General features: G+C 34.1%; 1 protein-coding gene across 1 annotated transcript in view; it reads left to right on the forward strand.

The window, feature by feature from the left end:
- The window catches only part of LOC140597908 (MAM and LDL-receptor class A domain-containing protein 1-like), a 34065-nt gene extending 22174 nt beyond the window's left edge, over positions 1-11891 (forward strand). The window contains exons 3-4 of the mRNA XM_072749334.1: positions 9668-9796; positions 11751-11891. Of these exons, the coding sequence (XP_072605435.1) occupies positions 9668-9796; positions 11751-11815 (194 nt within the window). The 3' untranslated portion in view covers positions 11816-11891. The remainder of the gene's footprint in view (positions 1-9667; positions 9797-11750) is intronic.
- The last annotated feature ends 1778 nt before the right edge of the window (positions 11892-13669 follow it).

Genomic DNA, 13669 nt, shown 5'->3' on the forward strand with positions numbered 1-13669 from the left:
CCTGCTGAATAGAAACTATGAGATGTATTGTTAATTTCCGGATGTTTGAAAATACTGGTCATGCGATATTAAGCTGTCAGCAGAGTTGAGATCTCCTTTCATTTGCAAACTTGCCCCTGAGAGCATTTCTAGAGCAAGAGAGCACTCAAGTGAAATAAGTAGTTCATCTGTGAAGGAAGATTTGGGGTGCATGATTTTTTTTTCCAAAATGCATTTTGCCCTTTTTCTTTTCTACACAAGATGTTGCTCTTGCTTCCAATAGATCTGAACCTTCCATATTTTCAATATGTTGCCAAACTTACTTGTTAAGGAACTGGAGAAGAATGGAGTTTTATAAAGGAAATTCATAAAGGAATTGCTTTGTCTCAATCAAGTGGTCTGGTGTGTCTTTCTATTTGGTTAAATGTAGCTGAGATGATAGACACTTTGAAAGGCCATCAACTAAATAACTATTAAATATTTATTAATGCAACACTGGAAGCTAGGGCTAATTTTTATTGCTCTCTGACAGCAACACATAAATATCTTCAATTATAGTGCTACACATACTGTTTTACTAATAAATTTTTATCACTAGGTTATAAATTCTTTAAAGGCAAGAACTATTGTAGTATCTACCATGCTGTCTGATAGTTGCTCAATACATCTTTTTGGAATGAATAAAAGTTTCTAAGTTGATGATATAACTTGATGTAAACATTTAGTACTTTGTATGAGAGAGTGATTTTCAGTATTTTAGAGATTAATATTAAATGGCTTACCTAAGATCACAGACCGTTTATAAGAATGGGGGTTCAAATCATTATCTTGATCCTCATATTTGGACTTCCCATTAGCAATCAACATTTACTGTTTAGTACTAATTCTAACTAGACATAAACTTTTACTTAGAATGATAAAACTTTTGAAACATACCTTCCATAAATACTATCCAAATGATAATTTATCAACAAGTTAAAACAGACAAATGACAAGCAAATCACGTATCAACAAGTAAAAAGAAATCATGTTTATGGAAAAGTTCCTCCTTGCAGCCGTGACAAATGCATCTTCCTGTTTCTCTTTCAGTAAATGCCCTCAGATGCTGATATATGTTTACCTTTATGTGAACACAAGATACAAAGAGTTGTATATGTCAATTTCAGGGATTTTTAAAAGTGTAGATCTACCATTGGACAAAATGTGAGTAGCATAATGTTTATATTAAATAAAGAACATCCCTTGGATAAAATGTTTTATGGGGCTTTCTTGAGATTATTTTTAGAATATGTGACCTAAGACATTAACAGTTTTTAGATATTAAATTTATATTGAAATTTAGACTAAAGAAGAATCTACAAAATTATATCATGGGATATGTTTCCCACTCACTAAAACATAAAAATATTTTTTAAAACCCCAAACTAATACTCTAAAATTTTAAAAAAGAGAAGAATATACCAGTCCCAGGATGATGAGAAGGGATTCAAAACCGAGATCATAGGTAGAAAAGCAAATTTCCTAGTGGCCTAAAGGATATGGGGACCTGTACATGGAATATGGTACCTGGGGACTGGATTTTTTAATTCTGTTGGAGAACAGGAGAGCTAAATATGAACCCTTTGCATAAAGCCTGGTCCTTTCTAGGGAAGCCTCAGATATTTATTGTTTGTCTAGGGACTTGGAAAAAACAAACAAAATAGGAGTTACCATCATAAAACCAAAACTGTAAAATTGTACCACACCACATATAGGATAGTAGATGATGTAAGAATGAGAACTCCAACACAATAAATTAATATTAAAAATTTTAGGACCATGGAGACTTCAAGGGCAGTGCAGAATCCAGTGTAAATTTATCCTGTTGGGGCCATCTGTTAGTGAGATTATGATACAGAAAAAGGGAAAGCATGGAAAAAAGAATAGGCAGGATGTTAAATAAAAATAATAAAATTAAACTTCTAGAAATGAATAAATTATAACTGAACATAGGCATCAATGGAAGAATGAAACAAAGAGTTTAGAGACACAACTGAAGAGTAAATAATCAAATTAATATGAGTTTGGGCATATTAATGGGTGGCTCCGTAAGTTAAGCCTCTGATTCTTGGTTTCTTCTCAGGTCATGTGTCATGAAATCAGCCCCAGCTCAGTGCGCAGTGGGAAGTCTGCTTCAAGAATCTCTCCCTCTGCCCCTCCTCTACTTGCATATGCTCTAAATCAATCAATCCTAAAAAATATGAATTTACTCACCAGAATGCAGCACAATAAAGAGGGAGGGGGGGAATGAAATAGTGATTAAGAGGCCCTGAGGATCAGATAAGTAAATTCAACACTTGCTAATTGGAGCTACAGAGGTAGAGACTTAGGGAAAGACACTAGTTGAAGAGATAATACTGATCATTTTTTTATAACTGAAAAATGGCATGACTTTTCAAGTCATTATAGTTTAGAAACACTTAGACACCTTAGTGGCAAGGATCAAACTAGTTCCCAGAGTTTGACATCTGAAAGCATTTTCCAATAAAAGGAACCAGGGATTCTTGGAGAAACAGCTGATGACTGATTGTAGGACTTGGTCAGGAAACATATAAGATGAGCCGAAAGCAACTTATAGTCCTAGAAAATAAGGTAGTATGTAAAAAGAAAAACCTATATTGATGGGGTATGTCAAAGGGACACAAAAGCCAACTGAAAGAGCTCTTCTTTGCCAAAGTTGGGACAATTTGAGCAATAAAATAAAATTGCATCGTAATATGACTCAAATTATAAAATACTCCATTCTGAGTATAAACTGATATAAAAAAAATAAAAAATAAATAAAAAAAATAAACTGATATAAATATTTACTGAACATATAAGAAAATGAAAGAGAAGAGACAAATTTCCCATGTGTAAAAATTTTAGATAATTTATGTAGATTCCTTGCCCTGGAGGAGGGGAGTATAGATCCCATAGATGTGGTCTACACCTAGTGATTTCCTCCAAAGAATGTTTACGGAAAGGGATAGAAAGGGAGCCTTATAGTGGAGAATCATCACAAGCATTACACCGGGCAGGTGAACAAGTTCATTGTGAACTCTCCCAAGCTGTGTTAATAGTTATATATTTGTCATTACATGATAAAAATAGCACTTCTAAAGCCATTAATTCTATTTTATCTTGAGAGGAAAACAAACAAAACAATAACAACAAAAAAAACCCAAACTCCCATAGAAAGGCATCCTACAAAATACTTGACCAGTACTCTAGGAAAAGTCATCAGAAACAGGGTAAACCTGAGAAACTGTCAGAGCAGAGTCATCTACAAAGACATGGCATTACCAACTAAATAGCATGGTCTTGAAAGGCAGGAAATATGCCCTTTATGTCTTTTATATCTTGCATATAATTAGTATGTTCTATATAAGAAATGAAGGGGCTTAAAAATGAATGCCCATGTGAAATTCACTGTCTGAAATTGCAGAGCATATTGAATATCACTTGAAGAAGATGGTAAAACCCATGTTTGCCCACAAATACAATCTATAGAATGATTATATCTAGTTCTGTATAACGAACCCTGCATATAAAACTATATTAATCCGAATAGAAATTTAAAGGGGCGAAAGCTTCTTGACTGTCAGTTCTGTTTCAAAGCAGAATAAAGCCAGTTTTAAACTGCAGTCACTTTCAGATTGGTGACAGTTTGTTCAAATCCATAATGAATTAGTCTTACGTATACATCATGCTTTTATTAGAGTAAATATTTCAACTACCTTATTTTATAGACCCTTTCTTGTTGGTAGGAGTTTTCAGTTTGTCATGCTTTAGTTTTAGGTCTTTAGGATTCCTGTCATCTTTTCTTCTTTCTTTCTTTTTTATTTTCTTTTTTCCCCCCTTCAAAAGGTAAAGTGGGTAGGGGCAAAGGGAGAGGGAGAGAATCTTAATACATGGGCTCCATGTTGAGATCACACACCTGAGATCATGACCTGAGCTGAAATCAAGGGTCAGATGCTTAACTCAGGCACCTCAACTTTTGTTTTTTCTAAAATAAATATTCAGTTTAGTATTTTTTTTACATAACCCACTGCCACCAGATTATCTTTAACTATTATGAGCACCGATGTTCTTCCCATTCTTATATCATTAACTATAAATAAGTGAGATTATCTCTCATTCTACATATTTGTCAACCAGGTGAGTAGGTGCTACTTAATCATTTTGACTGAATTAGGAAATTGAAAATGGCTACATACATGTAAGACATTCCCACTAACATAATCTGCCTTTTCTGTTTACTACAATGTTTTTGTTAACAACTGTCTGACTACATTCTTGTCTTAAAGATCTACTTTTGTTAGAATCATAGGCACTTTTCTTTTTTCTTGGTGCAATGCCTATGCTATAAAAATTCTCATTATTGCTTTCTTTACTGCAGTTCAAAGCACTGACTTGATTTCTTTTCATGTCATTGCTATTCTATATTAAGAAATAAGCTTCATTTAGAGATGTAGTCTATTTTAGTCACCTTTAAAAACTAAAGAATGAATTATTTAAAGTCAAAACACCTTTCCTCTATGGAGTAATTATATATGGCTTCATAGCCTATGGCATGGAGAAATAAAATAATTCCCAATGCATAGAGTTGCATACTAAATAATGTCCACATACTGCTCTGGGTTAACTATAAATTCTCACTAGTGTTAATTAAAAATTATCTGGCAAAGATTCTACTCAATGTACATGACCTTTCTTTCTTTCTTTCTTTCTCTTGATGATGCCCATAGTTAAAATATTTGCCATTTTCTTAGATGGCTTCTCTTCATTCTCTGTATTTATACTACATTTTACTGGTAAATTATCTCTGGAAATTACACAAGTTAAAACTTGCATTTTTATCAAATCTGTGAGATTTGCTATTTTTCTTCATGGAAATACTACCTAACTTTGAGTAAATTACACTCACCACAGGCACATCAGCTCTGGACCTATAATAATCTAGGTAACAAAGGAATTGTGAGCTTTATTTAATTTGTTGAATGAGATAAAATAATTTGGGACCTTTCATGTAGATCTTTAAAGGTATGAAGTATCATCATTGGACTTCCTGTGATTTAAAATTATATTCAAATATGCAAATTTCTATAGATTGTTTTGGGTAATATGGACTTTTAACAATATTGGCTCTTCAAATACATGGGAATGGAATATCTTTCCATTTTTTGGATATCATCTTCAATTTCTTTTATCAGTGTTTTATAGTTTTCAGAGTACAGGTCTTTCAACTCCTTGGTTAAATTTCTTCCTAGGCATTTTATTATTTTGGGTGCAATTATAAATGAGATTCCTTTCTCTTTTTTTTTGAGATTACTTTCTTAACTTTTTTTATGCTACTTTATTATTAGGGTATAGAAACGCAACAATTTCTGTATATTAATTTTGCATCCTGTGACTTTTCTGAATTCATTTATTAGTTCTAGAAGTTTCTGAGTGGAGTCTCTAGCATTTTCTATTGGTATCATTTCATCTGCAAATAGTAGTTTTACTTCCTTACCAATATGAATCTTTTATTTCCTTGTCTGATTGCTGTTACTAGTGCTTTCAGTACTACCTTGAATAAAAATGGTAAGAGTGTACATCCTTTTCCTGATCTTAGATGAAAAGCTCTCAGTTTTTCTCCCCTGAAGATGATATTAGCTGTGGATTTTTCCTATATAGCTTTTATTATGTTGAGCTATGTTCCCTCGGAATCTACTTTGTTGATAAAATCCTGAATGTATGCTGTACTTTGTCAAATACTTCTTCTGCATCTCTTGAAATGATAACATGGTTTTTGTCTGTCTCTTATTTATCTGATGTATCATGTTGATTGATTTATGACTATTAAACCACACTTGCATCCCAGGAATACATACATCCCACTGGATTGTGGTGAATCTTTTTTTTTTTTTTTTCATGTATTTCTGGATTCAGTTTGCTAACATTTTGTTGAAGATTTTTCCATCTATGTTCAGAGATATGGGCCTGTAGTTCTCTTTTTTGGTGTTGTCTTTATCTGGTTTCAGTGTCAGAGTAAAGCTGGCCTTGTAGAATGAATATGGAAGCTTTCCTTCCTGTTTTATTTTTTGGAATAGTTTGAGAAGAATTGACCTTAACTCTTTAAATGTTTAGTAGAATTTACCTGTGAGTATTGGTAAAGTGACCATACTACTCAAAGGATCTACAGATTTAGTACAGCCCCTATCAAAATACCAATGACATTTTTCACAGAACTAGAACAAGTATTCCTAAAATTTATATGGAATCACAAAATACCCAAATATCTGAAGTAGTCTTGATAAAGAAAACAAATCTGGAGGCATAACAATCCCAGATTTCAAGGTGCACTATAAAGCCATAGTAACCACAATGGTATGGTAATGGTACAAAAAATAGGCATATTGATCAATAAAATAGAATTGAAAGTCTAGAAATAAACCCACACTTATGTTATCAATCATAAACAGAAGAGATAAAAATATATAATGGGGAAAAGAGTCTTTTCAACAAATGGTATTGAGAACACTGGACAACTACATGGAAAAGAAAGAAACTGGACCACTTTCTTAAACCAACACAAAAATAAACCCAAATGGATTAAAGACCTAAATATGAAACTTGAAACCATAAAATTCCTAGAAGAAAACATGAGCAGTAATTTCTTTGACATCAGCCATAGAAATATTTTTCTAGTTATGTCGCCTCAGTCAAGAGAAACAAAAGCAAACTAAACCAAAATAAAAAGCTTATGAACAGCAAAGAAAACCATCAACAAGGCCAAAAAGCAATCTACTCAATGGGAAAAGATATTTTAAGACGACATATCTGATAAGGGGTTAATATTCAAAATATAGGAAGAACTTACAGGACGTGGACTTTTTTCAGAGGTTTTTTTTTTTTTTTGTAAATTTATTTTTTCTTGGTGTTCAATTTGCCAACATATAGAATAACACCCAGTGCTCATCCCATCAACTGCCCCCCTCAGTGCCCTTCACCCAGTCACCCCGACCCCTGCCCACCTCCCCTTCCACCACCCCTAGTTCGTTTCCCAGAGTTAGGAGTCTCTCATGGTCTGTCTCCCTTTCTGATATTTCCCACTCATTTTTTCTCCTTTTTCCTTTATTCCCTTTCACTATTTTTTATATTCCCCAAATGAATGAGACCATATAATGTTTGTCCTTCTCTGATTGACTTACTTCACTCAGCATAATACCCTCCAGTTCCATCCACATTGAAGCAAATGGTGGGTATTTGTCATTTCTAATGGCTGAGTAATATTTCATTGTATACATAAACCACATCTTCTTTATCCATTCATCTTTCGATGCACACCCAGGCTCCTTCTACTGTTTGCCTACTGTGGACATTGCTGCTATAAACATCGGGGTGCAGGTGTCCTGGCATTTCACTGCATCTGTATCTTTGTTTTTTTATATATGTAAATTTATTTTTTATTGGTTTTCAATTTGCCAACATATAGAATTACACCCAGTACTCATCCTGTCAAGTGCTTCCCTCAGTGCCCTTCACCCAGTCACCCCCACTGCCCGCCCACCTCCCCTTCCACCACCCCTAGTTCATTTCCCAGAGTTAAGAGTCTTTCATGTTCTGTCTCCCTTTCTGATATTTCCCACTCATTTTTTCTCCTTTTCCCCTTTAGGACCTTCTTGGGTAGCAGAGTGAGCCAGAAGCCTAGAGCACTTCACCTGGGGACGGCACATGGGCATGAGCACCATCACCCTTATAGTCTCATCTGGTATCAAACATAAAATAAATTATTTTGCATTAACCCCCCCCCCCCCCGAAAAAAACTCAACACCAAAAAAACAAATAATCACATTAAAAAATGGACAGAGGTCAACATTATTAATCATCAGGGAAATGCAAATCAAAACAATGAGATACCACTTTATACCTGTTAGAATGGCAAAAAACTAAAACAAAACGCAGACATAAAGGAATATCAAATGTTGCCAAGAATATGGAGAAAAACAACCCCTGTGCACTGTTGGGAATGAAGATTGGCACAGCCACAGTAGAAAACAGTGTAGAGGCGCCTTAAAAACTTAAAAGTAAATTATCACATGATCCAGTAATCCTACTACTAGATATTTATCCAAAGCAAATGAAAACAATTATTCAAAAAGATATATTCACTCTTATGTTTGTTACAGCATTATTTACAATAGCCAAGGTATTGAAGCAATTCAAGCATCCATTTGTAGATGAATGGATGTGATACACACACACACACCCCATACCCTATACATAAAGATGTACATCCATTCATTATATATATATATATATACATAATCTATATAAATATAGACCGACACAATGGAATATTATTCAGCCATTTGCAACAACATGGGTGGAACTAGAGGGTATAATGCTAAGTGAAATAAGTCAGAGAAAAACAATCATATGATTTCATTCATATGTGGAATTTAAGAAACCCAATAAACAAGGAAAAAAAGAGACAAACAAAAAACAGACTCTTAAACACACAGAGCAAAATAATGTTACCAGGGAGGAAGTGTATCAGTGGGGTTGACGGAGGATGAAAGAGATAAGTGGAATTAAGAATACACTTACACGGCCGTTGAGTAATACATAGTATTGGTGAATCTGGGAAGCCTGGGTGGCTCAGTGGTTGAGCAACTGCCTTTGGCTCAGGTCGTAATCCTTGTCTGGGGATCTAGCCCCACATCGAGTTCCCTATGAGAAGCCTGCTTCTCCCTCTGTCTGTATCTCTGTGTGTGTGTGTGTGTCTCTCAGGAATGAATAAATAAAATCCTTAAAAAAATAAGAATTGGTGAATCTCTGTATTGTATACCTAAAACTAATATAATACAGTATGTTAATTATACTTCAATTAAAAAGTGTGACTTGGTGACTTGCTTTGCAAATTCTACTTATATTCCTAAGCTTCCTGTAAATGAAGGCATTATGCCTTCAGTAATTATACCCATAATTTATTAAGCACAAACTATGGATTAGGTACTATGTTTAGCCTAAAAACACATCCCACACTCCTGTTTCTAAGGGGCTTGGAGTCTGGTCAGACAGACATATAATATGGCTCTTATAAGAGATGGCAAACAGTTAACATAGGAATGGAAAGGTTCTTGGCTGGCATGAAACAGAGTACCCTACCTGGGGCTTGGCTGACAAGGAAAAGGCAAAACGAGGGAAGAAAGAAGCTGTTTCCCTGAGTCTTGAGGTTGAGCAGACCAGCAGGAGCACAAGAGGAAATGGTCAGTGTAGGTAAAGGAAGTAGCATAGGTGCACACATAGAAAGATGAGAGCAAGTGGTTTATTTATGAAACCTTCAGTAGTAGGAATTACTGTAGTTTTGGTGCAGGCTCTTATGAGGTCAGTTGCAGAAAATGAGACTAGAAAACTAAGCAGGAACCAAAAGCAAGACATTTTTAGTGTCTGGATTAAGACACTGGATTTAGGGAATGGATGATTTTGAAAGCACAGCCTATAGAAGTAGCTGAAAAATTGGACGTGGGACTGAGTGGGGAGGTATCTAGAAGTCTGCCTTGGACAGCTATTAAAATCAGTAACCTATTTAAGTATAGAATCTATAAAACCACTAAAAGGAATATTAAAATTGAATGAAATATTATAAAAATGACCTTGTTTTTGTTTTTTTCCCCAGTGGGAGAGACTTCAGAGATCTGTCCAGAAGCCACTGATTTCTTGTGCCACGACAAGAAGTGTATTGCATCCCACCTTATCTGCGACTATAAACCAGACTGCTCTGATGGATCTCATGAGGCTCACTGTGGTAAGTGGATTTGGCTGCTCTGATGCCAGCGTTCAGCACAGATTTCACTTTTTAAGGAAAGGAACACATTGGCATCGATGACAGGGAGGAAATGTTCTTTTCATGCACTAGAGTATATTTAAAATAGGCAAAACAGTTTTTTCCCACTTCACTATACACATAGCCAAATTGCAGCCCTGTCAACAGTTTTACCCCTATACTAAAAGCTGCAGCCAATCTTGTCACAAAAAAGTTGCAATGTGTCATAGTGCAGAACTGCATGGGAGGGGGTGTCAGAATTTTAATTGCCAGAAACTGACCTATCCGTTTACATTTCTTTATTGATTTTCATTTCCTTTTCCAGAAGATGGTTAATTTTATAGATGAGGCTAAAAATGAACACGTCAAATGAATACTAGCTTAATGATTAATTTTATCAACTATATTGCCCTGGGAAAAGAGAACTAGATTGGGCACTTTCATTTCTTTATTCAAACTTTAATTCAAGTGATATCTCCAAGTCATGTAAAAAACCAAGTATGTAGTTTTAAAACATGAACATATATTTAAATCGGAAAACATTTTTATTTCCTATTTCTTAGTGATGAGCATTCATAGGGAACCTCGCTACCATTCAGGCTACCTGTTGCAGTTAGTGTTTGCTGTATAGCAAATAGCAAACTACCCTAAAAGTTAGTAGGCTCAAAGTTTCATTTTGCTCTCAATTTTGTGGATCAATAATTCAGAAAGGAATTAGCGAGACAAGTCATTTCTCATCCACATGGCTCCAGCTGGAAGAGCTGAAACTGGAGGGTCACTTTCAAAATGGCTTCATCCCTTCCATGTTTGGTGCATCGGTACTCTTTGGTCTTTCTGTCTGGCTTGACATAACATCTCCTCCTCTGGGTAATCTAATGTGGCTTGGGCTTTCCATAAAGGAGCTGTCATAGGACAGTCAGATATCTTGCATGGGATTGGCTTTTAACAGAGTAAATGCCCTCTCAAGAGCAAACATTCCAAAAGTCACAGAAAAGACAAGAAGAATTCCTATGATACAGCCTTGGAAATTCTAAACTGTCACTCTTGGCTCTTTCTAATGGTCAGGCAAATTAAAATGTCTAGCTTAGATTCAAAGAGATTAAAGGGATAGACTCCACCTTTGAGAAAATGTCATGTATGTACAGGAAGGGAGTACCACATTAGTCATGTTTAAATTTTATTTTTAACTGAATGTCATTTTTATTCCTTAGGATCTTATAGTAATGATGCCTCAGAAGTTTATCTTTTTTGCATATATTACATTTATAAAATTGTGGTAAAATACACATATTATACAATTTACCATTTTAGCCATTCCTAACTGTATAGTTCAGTGGCATTAAATATATTTGCATTGTTGTACAGACATCACCACCCTTCATCTCCAGAACATTTTTCATCTGGAAAAATTGAAACTTTATACCCATTAAACAATAATCCTCCATCTTCTGTCCTCACCCCTGAAAGCCACCGTTTGATTTTCTGTTTCTATGCAGTTGACAATCTAGGTATCAAAGACAGTATTTGGAATCATACCGTATTTGTCTTTCTGAGATGGGCTTAAATTTCTTAACACATTAATGCTATATTTTAAATTTAAGTCAAAGTGTAAAAGGGAGTGAAAATCACTGACACTTCCTAAAACTACTACCAATGCCACAGTATTATAAACTTAATTTTATAAATTATTGTGTATTCCCTTTATAATATATGTATTCTCAAATGAAATTTATAATACATTGAAAAATACTTTCTGCTGTTCTTTTTTAAAAAGCCTATATTTAATATAGTTTAGTTTTTTTTCCAACTGTTCATTCTAGCTTTTTTAAAGTACATCAAAAAATACAGTTTTGATACTGACTGTAGAGAACGGATTCCAATGGAGCTCTGAAAAAACGCTCCAAAACATTTGCGGAATCACTCTTTTTCCCACTAGGCATAACAAGTAGAATATTTAAAAACCACCATCAAAATAAAATGAAGATTCTAAAGGAAAAATAATTTGAACATAATGACATCGACATGCATAATCCAGTGAGTGGAAAGGACAGCTGTCACATGCACATAGAAAAAAGAGTTACAGAAAGTAAGTTTTCTTCCTCTCATTTTAAGATGCACATGTATTGGAATGTTTATATAAAAAATACATTCTTCCATTTATTCCTATCCTTAGCATGGTCTAGGAACAACTTTCTAAATATTGAATATATAAAGATAAGACATTTTCTTAGACTTCAGAAACTAACTTTTTACTTTGGGAGGGAACTGGGGGATATATTAAAATACAGTTTCTTTGCTTTTTGAAAAAGTTGGTCATAAAAGAACTATGATTACTTTTGAAATGTAACCTGCGCCATTAATAAAAAGGCTATCACAGTTTATTTGGTGAGTACTAATGAAGAATATAGTGTGTGTGTGAGCTCACATGTGCATATGTGCACCCATGTGCCCATGCAACATAAATATTGGCTTGTAAAACATAAACAGTTACTAAGTATTTTGCTTTTTCAAATGTGAATGCTGCTTTTTTCCCCCCTTGGCTTCACTCATTTTTTCTCTCAGACTGCCATATATGATTTTTATTTTTCCCACAGCTCTTTGTATTGATATAAAAATACACAAAGAAAGTTTTGATTTTCAGAACCTGAGTCAGTTGCATACTCATATTTGCTTATGTTACCTACAGCTTTGGTGTCCAACTGTATGCAGTATTTTATTGTATTAAAATTAAAACAATATGTTGACAAATGAAATAGTCACTTTCCTTAAAACCTTTGATAGACTTTGTCCAAATCCAAAAGGAGCATTATAAAACACACAGGGGTATACAGGTGACTCATTGATTCTACAAATTGATTTCATCAGTATTTTTTGTTAGTCTTTTGAATACATTGGAGGCATCAGGGTTAGGTTCCTGCAATCAGATAATCTGTTGTGGATGATGAAGTAAGTTACAAAATTTTCAAAATGACCTTTGGATAAATATGAAGGAAAAATGGACCTTTGGTTTATTAAACTGAAGTCTTCATTTTGATGTTGACCCTTACATGTTGAGAAATTATTTAAATTCTGAGATTCATTTCCTTATCTTTATATTAGATATATTATAAATCACATCCATTCTATAGAGCACTTTTAGAATTAAATGATGTAAAGAGTATATTTGTTCAGTCTTCTAGGATTAATAATGTTAGCCTCTTCTATTTCATTATTTTTATACTCTTGAAATTTGTTAGTCATAGTGGATGTATTACATGTAATTTATATAAGTTCAGGAATTCTACATAAGTAAACTTTTACTATAAGTTATAAACAAAGATAAATATTTTCTTTGCATCTCTAACTCCTGTTGCAAAAATTTGTGGTTTAGAATAAATGAAATTGATTCTTTTTCAAAGAAACAGTTAAGTCAAAAAAAAAAAAAGTGTTCTTTTCTGACATGGAAGAAAATTATTCCTTCAAGTCTGTATTAAGTGTGCCTTGTATTCTAGGCTAGAGATGTGCAGGGTGTGGGTGGGTGTATTCTCTATTCTCTGCTGCCTTTTACAACAGTTGCAAACATCATTATCCATAGCCTTCTTTCCCACTGAACCCAGATTTTTCAAAATTGTTCTCAATGCAGCACTCTATGAGGCCATTTCATGCTGAGGAGAAAGTATTAAATATCCCTGTCTTATGCATTGTGGTATAGCAAACTAAGGCAGATATGTGGATATGATGAATTAAAAATAACTAATTATAGGGCCAGTTCTTAAAAATATATGAGTAAGTTGATCAGTATTTACATTAATCATACCACTGGGAAAATGCTATTTGTTTAAACATTGTTGGTACTGCTTTGAATATATTTGAGAA

Source organism: Vulpes vulpes, chromosome 2 (genome assembly GCF_048418805.1).
Source record: "Vulpes vulpes isolate BD-2025 chromosome 2, VulVul3, whole genome shotgun sequence".
NCBI classification, from domain to species: Eukaryota; Metazoa; Chordata; class Mammalia; order Carnivora; family Canidae; genus Vulpes; species Vulpes vulpes.